Source organism: Lates calcarifer, linkage group LG10 (assembly GCF_001640805.2).
Source record: "Lates calcarifer isolate ASB-BC8 linkage group LG10, TLL_Latcal_v3, whole genome shotgun sequence".
NCBI lineage: Eukaryota > Metazoa > Chordata > Actinopteri > Centropomidae > Lates > Lates calcarifer.
In genome coordinates this window covers 2,680,307-2,693,696 of record NC_066842.1, presented here as the reverse complement: position 1 = coordinate 2,693,696, position 13,390 = coordinate 2,680,307, and the positions used below count along the sequence as shown (strand labels likewise).

Sequence of the window (13,390 nt, the reverse complement as noted above, 5' to 3'; positions counted from 1 at the left end):
GGAAGATCAGAAACATCCAGTACATATTTATTTATTTATTTATTTTGTGGAAGGTTCAGATTATTATCTTGAGGTTTTATGAAATTAACCCAAAAGACCGGTTGAAAACATCACATCCCACTGAGAGTAAATTGAAGTTACAGCTACAACTTCAGCTCATTTTAAAGACAGAATATCTGCACAGTTTGTTTCGTGTTAAAGCTGTAATTTTTCAGATGGTTTTCTATGAGTTCATTTGCATATCGAGCAGAAATGGAAGATTAAAAACATTCACATGTGCGCTGTTGAGCTTACTCAGCCACGACCAGCTTGACTGACACAACATTTTTTTTCATTTCATTTTTTCATTCTTGACTAAAATTAAAACTTGAGATTTTTCTCTTTATTTCCTAAATTGCTGGGAATTAATATATGTAAAAATACAATTTCATAGCTACGATTGAGCTCAGGTTTTCCTGAGAAATGATGGAAATGTGGAGATAACTTCTGATGGATGTGTTTGGGAAGCAGAATGTAACAGAAACTTTCACAAAGCTGAGGAACATAGACGGTGATCGTTAAAAAGAAAAGTCAACAGTGGAAAATAAATCACCTGTCAGCGTTATTTTTCCCTTCCAAGTACTGACCATGTTCGTGAGATTTACTCTCTACTTTTCGTGAATGTGAATCAACCCATGACCGCTAGTGACCACATGACCCTGGGAATGACTGGCAGGTGTCTGGCATCCTTAAGACCTGTAACAGATAATTCCAATTCCAGAGTTTTTCTGAGTAATAAAAATAATTCAAACTATCTAAAAGTGCAAATAAGCTAACAATTATGAAACAGTTTCTAATCTACTTATGGAGGGCTGCAGTCAAGGCCCCTTAAGTTGAGTTTGAGACAAGTCAGAGTCAAGTCAACGCACCCACAAGACTCGTCCGAGATGAGAGAATAAACGAGATTGCAATTGAGACTGAGACCCAACTTAAGTACTACAGCACTACTAAAGAATGTCAAAAAATAACATTACAAATAAATCTAGACATAAATCAACAGGCAATGTAAGTCAAGTCCAGGTCAAACCAGTTTCAGTTTCAAGTCCAAATAAGGATCGAGATCATGTCAAGACTACAGTTACAGTTTAGAGGAACTGGTAGCCAAAGTCGAAGTCGAAACAATCACAAGTCCAAGACAAGTCTGAGAAAACAGAAAAAAATCTCTCCAGATTGTCGCTTAAATTGAGTCGTAGACACGTCCAAGTCTGAGCAGTTTTGTGATCAAGTCAAAGCCAAGACCAGTCTGGAGTCTGTAACAGGTCAGAGTCAAAACACTCATGACACCACAAAAGGTTAGAGTGTCCACACAGCCAAGACAACTCTTACAGCATCAAGACAAGTCAGAGTCACAAGATTACAAGTCTGAGTCAAAATGGACACGAGACGGTACCTATGGGATGGAGCCAAAAGTCCAGCTCAAACTATCCGCAAGACTAAGACAAATCTGAATCCAGACACCTGAGACCAAGACAAGTCCAGGTAAAAACATCCACAAGACAGAGACCGTCAGAGTCAAGTCAGCTTGATGAAAAGTTTTGAGTCCACACAAAAAGGCAGTGGCACGAGTCCAGATAAAAACCAGACCAAGACAAGTCTGAGTCAAAACAAGTGCAAGTCAAAGCATCAACAAAACCAAAGTCCAGACTGCCACAAGACGACAACAGACCAGACGAGGTTAAAACTGGACTGAAGATCATTCTACAGGCAGTGAGAGACAGATACACAACGAGTCCATGTTGCTTTGACCTATTTCCAACTATAGCAGTTGTAGTCTGGTTACACATTTGTGACCTAAGACCCCAAGATTAAGTCAAGATCTGAGGATAATGGAGGAAAACTTCTGTCAAACAGAGTAGATCTAACTTTCAGGAATGGAGTGCAATATTAAAACTAAATCTGGTGCCAGACACTGAGCAGCCATTCAAGCTGTTCACACCAAAAACACCAACAGTGTCACCCACAACAAACCTAAAATCTGAGGGTGAATCTTTACTCTCTGGGTTTTTAAATTTGTGACTGTTTCCCAAAGACAGATGCTACTTTTCAAGAAATGGATTTAAAGCTGTCCAGGGCGATTTAATGAAACTCATTTTGGACTTCAAGATCCAGAGAGTAAAATTCTGTCACAGCAGATCCTGTTGAGTCTCCTGGTGAAGTGTTGCATGATGGCGGCGGCGGCAAACAGAAGACTCCAGTGTCTGACAGGGAATAATGGGGGCTTGGGTCTATATTGCACAGGGGTTGGTGAGATCCTCAAACACTGCTTGTTCTTCAATCCCTCGTGCAAACAGCTTGATCAACTGGCAGTGCGCTCTGAGGAGGAAAAAAGAAAGGAAAAGGTGTTTTTTAAGGGAAATCTAAACAGGGTTAATTCAGATGCTCCTCAGAGGTTCGTGGTACCTGACGTCGATGGCCGTGTGGGTCAGGATCTCGCCGTCGCAGTTCCAGCTGCTGTAGGCGGGAGCACAGCCACAAGCTGGGTGGTCTCGGCAGATCTGGCTGAAGATCTGGCGTTTGCCGCTCTCCTGCAGGTCGAGCTCCAGTTCTGAGTCGCTCTGGCAGTGACGAGGCGTGAAGCGGAAACGCCGCACCCGGTGGACCTCGACAAAGGTCATGTCAAACTGTGAGAAACAAGGGAGGAGACGTGAGGTGGGGGGCCAGGTGAGACTACGCCAGGTGGATTATTATCTCGCCCTGAGTTGTACCTGGTCGTCTTTGCTGGTGTGTCGGAGGAGATGTCTGAGGAAATTGAAGCGGGAACACTTTCGGACCAGGATGAGGTCAGTGGTTCCGTCGGCCAGGTGAGCGGCAGGCGAGAGGCCTTTGGGGCTGCGTGGACATGCACAGCTCATACTTGCAGCATTTATAGCCAGGAACTTTCCTCGGATCGTCCTCCACTCGTCGTCACTCTCTGGAACAAACAGCCCCCAAAACGCTGATATTCAAACCATTGTCAATAAGTCAGTATCATCTAAAATGGCTGCCAGAACTCAGAATCAGAAACCAGTATGAAATAAACAGGTGGAGATTCAGAGACAAGAATGCATCTTTATTTAAAATAAGTTTTAGCAGCTTTGGATGAGGGATCGGATGGACTCACCGCTCTCTGACGCTTCATCCATCTTGTACCTCTCGGATCTCTCTGAAAGTAGCTGCCCGTTGTGCTGACAAACCACACAGCTGGAGATTTACAGACACACAAACGTTAACCAAACTATTTTAACTGCAACACTGAACTGTTAGCTGTTAGCTTGAGTTGTGAAAGAGTCCAACCATGAGCTGGTAAAATACGTATCATACATGTGTAAACTGGATAGCAGCTCTCTCACCCTGATCGACACCTGGTGGTGTCTCGCGGCGTTCCTATGATGCCTCTGGCCGGCAGGTAGGACACTGTTCCTTCATAATAATGATGAGTCAGGAACATTTTCAGACCTGCAGGAGTCAACATGAAACTTACACGTTAAAATAAATGAACCAGAGTAGCACACAGTCTGTTCACATGGCCCTCTAAACACTTCATCTAAGTACCTGAGAAGTCGTATCTGGCCGGTCCCATCCATCTCTTCCTCTCGCTGTCAGTTAGCACGTCACCGTAGAAACCGTATCCCAGCAGGGAGACAGAGTATCGCAGGAAGGTGTTGTTGTGGTGAACTGAGCAGACGTCCATCGGCTGAGAGTCTCCTGAACACACAGAGAAGAAACACAAGCTAAAAGTGATACTGAATACTGCTCAAACAGAGCTTGTTCTCTGACAGACCACTAGATGGCAGCAAAAGACCAATGGAAAACATAACTTTATTATAAGACCATGGAAAGCAAAGTATTTTTATATTTAACATCAAAAGATTTTCACTGAAGTTGGTGTGACTGTATTGGACCTGGATAACAATTTGACATTAGTACATTAGTAATCTTGAGGCATTTATATTATATACACACAGAAACCTACTTTTAAATCCTGCTGCACAAGACGAGTGTGTTTGACTATGGCTTAAGATCATCAATCAAAACAAAAATAATTTGCAACAATTTTGATAATCAATTTATCAAATAAGTAATTATTCAAGAGAAAACAGTTAATCAGCGCCAAATATCTTCTGATATTAGCCTCTGAGATGAGAGGATTTCCTGCTTTTCTTTGTTATTTATCACAGTAAACTAAATATTTTTCAGTATTTGTACTTCTGGTCAAACAGAATGTGACATCTGAAGTTGTCTGGTTTGGCCCTGTAAAGCTGAGATGAGTATTTTTGAAATTTCACAGATTAGACGATTATCAAAAAATAATTGTCAGATTCATTTGTTGTTAAAAATAACTGTTAGTTGTAGTTGAAGTGTTTATTTTAGTGCCCTGCTTATGATGATTTTTTTATTTTTCCTTCTTCCTCCTGTTAAATTTCCTCCTCTGATTTCTGATCATTTCAGATTTTATTCACACGTTTCTCCTGTGTGTAGCATGTCCAGTAATAACCTGTGTGGTGCTGAAACCATTCATATAAAAGTTGACGTTGTGACTGACCCACTATGATGTGCAGGGCAGAGGTCACGGGGTCGTTGGTGCCGACGGTGGCGAAGCAGATACAGTCTGTTGAACCTGAAACAAACAAACAAACAGATCGTCTGTCAGAGGAAAAACACAGGAGTGATGGTGCTGATTTTAAATTCAAAGTTCTGTACATTTTACACTGCTGCATTAAGACACGCACACACACAGACACACACACCTGCACCAATCACAGCAGCCATTGATTAACCAGGTGAGCTGCCTCTCCTCTGCTGCAGAGAGAATTAATGTCTCCCTCATGACTGTGAGTATTTATAGAGCACTTAGGCAAAACAACAGAAAACACAAAGGACACAAACAAACTGAGGAACGAGGCCACAGTCAGTACCTGCGTTTATATCCCGCTAACAGAGAATCCAGCTCTCTGATTGGCTGTCACCTGTCCACTAAAGTCACATCAGCTTTCACCTTAAACACAGTAAGTACTCAGAGCTTGTTTTATTAATAGTAACATAACTATTTATACATTATGTAGAGACAAGCTGGGAAACTGTGATGTAAGGCTGTCAGTGTCTCATTTATGTCTGTAGACTAAAGATTTTTTTAAAGCTGTGAATATTTATATTTTCCAACAGCCTTTCAATGAAAAACAAGTTGAAATAAATCACTTTCCAGATTCCCTGCAGCTTTCTAATCTGTTAAATTGACAAAATGAGGAGTCAGACTTTTAGCTGAGTTTGTGCTGAAAAGAATAATACCATGCATGAGGCGTAAAATGGACAGAAACTGCACAGAAAGTCGTCAGTACTGATCTTAACTTGATTAAAATTAACCCAGACTCCAGAGGTTTTCACTGCAGGTAACACAGATGATGCTACAGGCTACCTTACTTCACTCAAGGATCCCAGGAGCCTCTTCAGTGACCTCGACAACTTCCTCAAGGACATCAACCACGAGTCATTAAAAAAATAAAAGCAGTATATTTTATTTTTATCCGTGTTTCTGACCTGCAGGAATGATCCCAATGCGAAGTGAGCAGGGAAGCAGCGTTTCATCCGGACAGTTTGGATCCACGCTGCCGTCGATCTGCGTCCTCCAGATCAGCCCGTGGATGATCTCGCTGAACATGCCGTCACCTCCGACGCACACCACACTGAGCCGGGGTCAGAGGTCAAAGAAAATTCAACGTCAGCAGGAGTCATCAGTGTTAAACGCACCTCAGAAGATTAGATGAAACTCACCCGTCAAAGCTTCTTCAGCTCCGCCTCCGTCCTCAGGTGATCCCTCGCATGGTTGGCGTACTCCGTCACTATGACAACAAACGCACAGATACGACATGTTTACACGTATAAATCCCTGAAACAGGAAGTCGTAGAGTAGATGTGAGGCAGGCAGGACGTACCGATGACGTCCGTGGAGATGCCGGCCTCTGCGAACAGCGGCGCGACCTTCTGCTCGTAGATGCGTTTGCCCTGTCGCTTCCCGCCGTATGGGTTGATGTAGACCAGCAGGTGTTTGGGTCTGCTGGCTGTAAACAACAACAACATTACTGACAGTTTGTGATCTGTATTATCCAGCGTGTTAGTCAGTGTGTGTTGGTGTGAAGTCGTACTGTTAGCGGCGAGCTGCTCTCTGATGCTGCTGACCCAGCGTTGACACAGCGCCCCCTCTGGACACGTGAAGGTGACCTCAGCACACCGCCAGCGGTGCTGCCGACCCCTCTCCACGTACAACACTGAAACCAACACACCAAGCTTTTATTGTGAACAACTACAGGAAGTGCAGATTTAGTCACCAAGGTAAGTCTAAAGATGTGTTTCCAGATGTTTTACAGGTGTGTTTAATGTGTTTCCAGGTTTGTTTATTGCACTTAAAGGTGTGTCTCCAGATGTTTTTTGTGTTGCCAGAGGCATTTTCAGGTGTGTTTTTGTTTCCAGATGTTTGAAATATATTTCCAGGTATCATATCTGTGTTTCCAGGTGTGCTTCCTGTATTTTCAGGTGCATCTCAAAGTATGTTTCCTGTATTTCCAGATGTGTTTCAATGTGTTTCCAAATATTTTTTATATTTTCCAGGTATCTTTCCTGTATTTTTCAGGTGTGCTTTCCTGTACATTCAGGTGCATTTCCAGGTGTGTTTCCTGTATGTTCAGGTGTGTTTCCTGTATGTTCAGGTGTGTTTACCTGTGAAGGCCTGCCTGCAGTCCTTTCCCTCTCTCTCTTTGATCTTTTTCCAGCTGCCATCGTCTCTTCGTCTGCTGCTGTTCTCCTCCTCTTCCTCTCTGACGGCGATGATCTCTGACACTGACACGCTGTGATACACACCTGAACACACACACACACAGACACACACAGTTTGTTAGCTTTATAATCCAGTTGCTGTCTCTCACATCTCAGATTTCAGGTTAACCTCCAGTTTCAGTTTCAGGATCGAGGTCACTGTGACCAAAATAAAATCATGTTTCCTGTGATGCAGCAAGTTTCACATGACATTTAAAAGACGTGAACTGAAACCAGCAGTTGCCTGGAAAAAAAGAAAACAATCTAGAACCAAATGAGAAGAGGCTACAGCTAAAGCTGCTAACGAACACAGCGCCCCCTGTTGGTAACTTAAAGGATAACACCTGTATTTTTAAACTTTATTTGGACCTTATATGAGCCGTGCCCTCAGGCCACACTGAGATAAAAACTCCAGATGCTAATAACTGATCACCTGAGGCCCTCTGTCACATGACTCTCATATCTGCATCATCTGTCCACGTTTGCATGTACACGTTATATAATGTTAAACCCCCCGAGGGCATGGGAGGGAAACTGATGCGTGGATCGACTTTCTGTAGTGAAACCCTGCTGCTGTTTCCACAGAGATGACCGGAGGAAAACTTAGAAACGTGAGACGTAACAAGGAAACGTGAACTGAGACGCCGTAACCACTGACGCTCTGCCTTTAAAACGCTTTAATATTAAACTGTTCTTAAAGGATAACTCCTCATATTGTTATTATAAGTGTCTGGATAGGATTCCTACAGAGACAGAGCTTTTTATTAAAGAGGAAGATCCTTTTTGTTTAACCAGAAACATCTCTATATATCACTACCAGACTCCATTGACAAAAACAGCAATTTTACTGAGCAGAACACAGAAGCTGCTGCCTCAATCTGTTTGTTTGTTTGTGTTATTGTGTGGTATTTTTACTTCTGTAAAGGATCTGAATACTTCCTCCACCGCTGAAACTAAAAGATGGAGGCAGTGGTGTTCCAGCAGCTCCTGTGTTCTGCTCGGTTAAATTCCTGTTTTTGTCAATGGAGTCTGGTAGCGATAAAACAGCTGTTCCTGGTTAAAAAAGAGGATGTTCCTCTGTAGGAATCCTATCCATTATGTTGTCAGATATTCATAATAATTTGTAACAAAAACCGTAATAATTCATCAATTAACAGGAAACTAATTGGCAATTATTTCACTAATTGACTGATGGTCTTTCTCTCTGAGAGATTATCTGATTAAATAAAGGTTTTGAGGTTCTACTAGAGTCCTGTGCTGACTAACTACAGCCTGACTGATCCATCTGAACAACCCAAATGTTCAACTATTCCTTTAAAGAACATTTTGATGAAAGCACATTAATCTAGAGACTGAGCAGAACACAGCAGGTGGACAGAGTTACTCAAACTATTCAGCCAAACAACACGTCAAACACTGAACCAGGAGCAGCGACATGTTTCTGCTGGATTTGATGCTGATGGACACAGCAGCAAAACAGAGTTTTATTCCAAAACATGATCGAAATCAAGACGAACTCATGAAAGTGAAAGTAAAGACAGAGGTTTGGCAGCAGCCTGGAATTTCCATGTTTAGTCCAACTTCTGTTTTTATGGTTGTAACTTTTACATTTTCTTATTTTGGAACAAAACTGCTCATTAAGTCTGACATCCAACTAAACTACACCAGCACATACGTTTCCTACAAAACGTATGTGCTGTTGTAAATGAACATACTGTGCCAGAGACAGGGTTTACTGGGGGGGCGCTTCAGCCTTCTAGCACAGAAACATGTTCTAACAACAGCACCGCAGTCACTAAAACAGCAGTTGGCAGGTGGAGGTGGCCCCACTGCAACCTGGGAAAAACATCTCCTACCTGGTCTGGGTCGACGAGTGAACGAAAGGAACACAAAACCCTGCAGGAGAACCACATGGTTATCAGACGACTCCACAGAGCAGAGGTCAACCAGGAGACTGATAGGAAACAGGTGGGAAACTACAAAGACGCCTGTGGTTTTATAACGTCACCCTCCCCCAGTGTGAACCCCCCAAACCAACAGAAGGCAGTAAAATGTTGTCCAACAGTGTCTGACAACATTATGGAGAGGAGATAGACCTTTTTATTCAAGAGTAACATCCTTTTTCTTTAACCAGAAACATCGCTGTATATCAATACCAGACTCCATTGACAAAAACAGCAATTTTACCTCGGAGAACACTAGAGTTGCTAATCTACTTCTGCCTAAATCATTTAGTTAGTTTGTGTTTTTGAGTGACTTTCAGCTGTGGAAGAAGTATTCAGATCTTTTATTTAAGTAAAAGTACCATACAATAACACAAACAAACCAACCGATTAAGGCAGAAATAGAACGGCAGCTCCGGTGTTAAATTACTGTTTTTGTCAATGGAGTCTGGTGGCTGTGAACAGAGTGATAAAACAGCTGTTTCTGGTTAAAAAAGGAACTTTAACAAAAAGGTCTAAGATCAATAATATCATGTATAATAACGTTTGAGTCATTGCTGATGATGCTTCTGTACCTTTACTTGTAATAGAGTATTTTGACTATGAACGTATTGCTACTTTTACTTGAGTAAATGATCAGAGTACTTCTTCCACCTCTGTTAACAGCAGCAGCAGGTCACGGGTCTGAAACCTTCTCGCTCTGCTTTGAATATTCAAATCGTCGGTTCACCTGCCACAGCTCACCTGAGTTTGATCTGCAGAGACAGACACACTTTACCGAGTCGTCTTCGACTCCTGCTGCTCTCATGTTAGTTAATCCTCTCAGAGAGATGACTGAGATCCTGACAGTCTGTCCACCAGGTATCACCCCCTCCCAACAACAACAACACACACCAGGCTCTGACAAATCAGCAGTCAGACACTACAAAGACACAAAGAGACTCTACAGAGGCACACACAGTGAGACAAGATCACCACAGAGACACAATAAGACCACAAAGAGACTCTACAGCAAGCACAGAACAGAAACACAACATGACTGCAGAGTGACACTAGACCACCTGCAGAGACACAAAATCACCACAAGAGACACAAAACTACTACAAGGGAGAACATAACAACCACAAAGAGACAGAAAACAACCACAAAGAGACACAAGACAACCACAAAGAGACACAAGACAACCACAAAGAGACACAAGACAACCACATAGAGACACTAATAATCACAAAGAGACAGTTAACTACCATGGAGACACAAAACAACCACAGGGATAAACAACGTGATTGCATCTTTTCTAGTAATCTGGTGCCAGATAGTTAGAGAGACAAATAATAATAGTATATAATCAATGATTAATAATTGAGACTGGGTCATTGAACGTCCTCACACTGACTCTACAGCAGGTAAAGAACAATCTTCAGCTCCTTGGTTAAACTTGTGTTGAGGACTTTAAAGACTTCAGTGTAAAATGTGTGTGTGGTTCCTGCCCGCAGCCTCACTGTGACCTCCACGGATTGTGTGTCAGACTGGATGTTGTGTGTTATGTAACCGGATATATCATGTCTCACTTACTGCCACAGTCCTGACCACATCACGTCCTGGTCTGTGTGTTAATTAAATATTATCTACGGGTCCAAACACCGTCTCTAAGTCCAACATGTCCCCCCTGCTCAGTGTCCTCTCTGTCCTTTGTTTATCACACAGGATGTTAAAGGCCGACACACAAACAAGAGGAGGCAGAGACACAAAGACGCAGACAGACAGGCGGACAGACGTGTTGTTTATCCGGGTCTTACTGGGTCTGAACGGGTGGTACACCGGGCTGGAGATCCGTCTCTTCCAGGTGAGCAGGACCCGGCTCAGGCTCACATCGTACGCGGCGTTTCTGACGCGGAGCTCGGACAGCAGCAGCAGCCTGCCCGGCCTCTCCATCTGCGTCTGTCCGTCCTGCCCCTGTCCTTCAGCCGGCTGAGGAGGCAGCAGCAGCCCGGGGACGGTTACCTCCGACCGGGCATGTCCTTTCTGTGTGTCCGGAGAGGCTCCAAACCCCGAAAATAAACGCGGATTAAGCGGCGGTGGAGACGGTAAAGTGTGTCCGTGTAGCGGTTCCCAGCTCGGGATATTTTTTTCTGACAGATAGCGGTTTCTTACCGGATGTAGGAGGGGCCAGATGGTGCGTTCAGGCTCGGCCACAACACCCGGATTAGTAAAATGTTTCTGTTTTCACCTACCTGGGTATTGTACAGGTTTGATATCAATAACCGCCGTTATTGACCGCCAGTGGTGGGAGGTAACTTAGTAAATTTACTCAACTACTCAAATTATCCAAATACAAATTCAAACTTCTTCAAATTTTAATTTAAATAACTGCTTCAGACTGAAAGAGGGGAGAGTGTTCACAAACAAAGAGAGGGTTGTATTCCTATTTCATGCTCAAAGTTCTGAATTCCAATATTTCCTCGAGCACTAGAAAGCATCAGAAATCTGTTGCGTCTGACGTCATCACGTCTTTAATCAGTAGTTATTCTGCAGGAACATTTAGAACTGTTAGTTTTTAATAATGATCTACTGTATCTATAAAGTGTAAATATATAAACAGGATGAACAACGATACATTATCCTCAACATACTGCTCCAGCTAATGTATCTTTATTATTATAATTATCATCATTATTATGTTATTATGAGCAACTAACTAAAACCTAAGAGCATTTTAAAGTTTGATAAATAGATTTTATACTTTTATCTGTTACTTGAATCAGAAATATAACTTTTATAATTTGATAAATACTGATTTCTCTTCTGTACTTTTTCTGTTGGTAGAAATAACTATCAGGTGTGTTGCTATGCATTTTGTTTATTTTATTTCTTGTGTTCTCCAGAGGAGGAATAATTTTCTTGTAGCTCCACAAACATTCGTCCTTTAAATCCAAACTCAAGCTCTGTCTTTTTACAGCTCTGTTTGAGCCTCCTTTAGTTTAATGGGCCTGTTTCTTCTGACATTTTCCAGGATGTTTCAATGACTAGAGAGAGAGTTCCAGGTTTTCCAGGCTGTGTTTTGTCGTGTTTTTCAGCTCTTCTATTTTCCTTTCATGTCATTTCATTCAGAGACAGCAGGGGGAGCTGCTGCTGCACACACTGCTCTGTGTGTGTGTGTGTGTGTGTGTGTGTGTGAGGAGATTTCAGATGTTTTATTAATTCCTTCAAACAGTTTAATTTGAACCAATAAAACTTTAAACTGTTCCTGATTTACCTGCACACCAGCCTCCTATTTAATTACATCCAACTGTATGAAAGTTTACATGATGCTTGAGAATCCAGGCTCAGAATAAAATCAGATGAATATTTTTAAACTTGTTGATGATGATTAGTGTGGTGTTGGAGACAGATAATTAAAAGTGGATTCTCTCTAAAAGAAATTAATTTAACCTCAGACTCTCGGGAGGCTGAGACTCTCTGTGTCTCTGTGTTGGCAGAAATGTAATTTCCTGTCTTCACTGACAAAATAAAACTCTCGACATTCAGCCTGGGTTTGGCTCTCCTTTTTGAATTCCTGATGCTGTTCAGGTTTCTAAACAGAGGAGCTGAGGCTGATTGAAAGCAGAGGATGAGGTGGAGGTGATGAGGACTCTGCTGTTTTATTGTGGCGGGGTGTTTGATGACAGGAAATCAGAGAACAGAGACTCGCAGTCAGTCAATAATAACAGCTATTAAGCCTTAAACAGATGTGATGTGGAAACTCCAGAGCAAAGACACTGAAGTGAGGTAGCAGGCATCTTTTCTGGAGCCTTTTTGAAATTAAATTTTTTTTTAACTGGGTGATATAGCTTTTTTTTTTTGTGGAAAAACGTTAGCAGAGTGTATGTGTTAATGTCTGTAAGGGTCTTTAGGAACCTACAGAGTTTCTCAGCCAACCTGGAAACTAAAGCCCCAGGGAGTCATAGTTAATCAAGTATTTGTTCTGATCGAAAAGACTTTTATTTTGGAGACTTTGTTGTTGAGTTTGACCCTGTGACCTCTCAGTTGGAGGTCGTCCTCCCCCGAGAGACCGAGAGCAGAGACGGATGAGTCTGACAGGAAGCTCCTCTCCAGCCCGTGATGGATGCCGCTGCCTCTGACTCTCAGGCCGCGGCTCGATGGCGAAGAGGAGGAGGAGGGTGGAGGTCAGGGTTATATATAGAAAACAGCCTATGATGCATGGTGACATGGCCTCTCCAGCTGTGTCCACTCAGGTGTTATTAACGGAAACAGACGACGGTGGAGGTACAGAGCAGCTGTCCCTGCACTGATGGGAGATAAACTCCACAGTGTTGGGTCAATATGGCACCAACACATTAACGGGTTAAATTTACCCACAGGAAGAAAATAACTGTGACCAGATTACGTTTACTACCTACTAATGTAAATAGGAAATTTATGTGTTTGTAAAATGTTCAGTGTTTTTGCTTTGATACATTCTTCATGCACAATTTACATGAAACTTCAAGTCGAACCAAACTGATCATAGAGAACGCACACACTGAGCTACAGCATTGTTAACATCATGGAAACTCATTGTACCTTCCATAAAGTTGTTTTAGTTTCCTCTGATTTCACCCAACAAGAAGAACGAACCACAT

The 13,390-nt window shown here is 42.4% G+C and overlaps 1 protein-coding gene across 1 annotated transcript; it reads right to left on the bottom strand.

The window, feature by feature from the left end:
* Positions 1-219: 219 nt before the first annotated feature.
* LOC108893773 (ceramide kinase-like) lies at positions 220-10,951 on the bottom strand. The gene is given in 14 exon segments (XM_018692114.2): positions 220-2,352; positions 2,440-2,660; positions 2,745-2,950; positions 3,140-3,219; positions 3,369-3,474; positions 3,571-3,723; positions 4,562-4,636; positions 5,554-5,699; positions 5,788-5,795; positions 5,797-5,855; positions 5,949-6,074; positions 6,159-6,281; positions 6,730-6,870; positions 10,568-10,951. Coding segments are annotated over 14 exon segments (1,668 nt in total). The 5' UTR covers positions 10,704-10,951; the 3' UTR covers positions 220-2,264.
* Between the last annotated feature and the right edge of the window lie 2,439 nt (positions 10,952-13,390).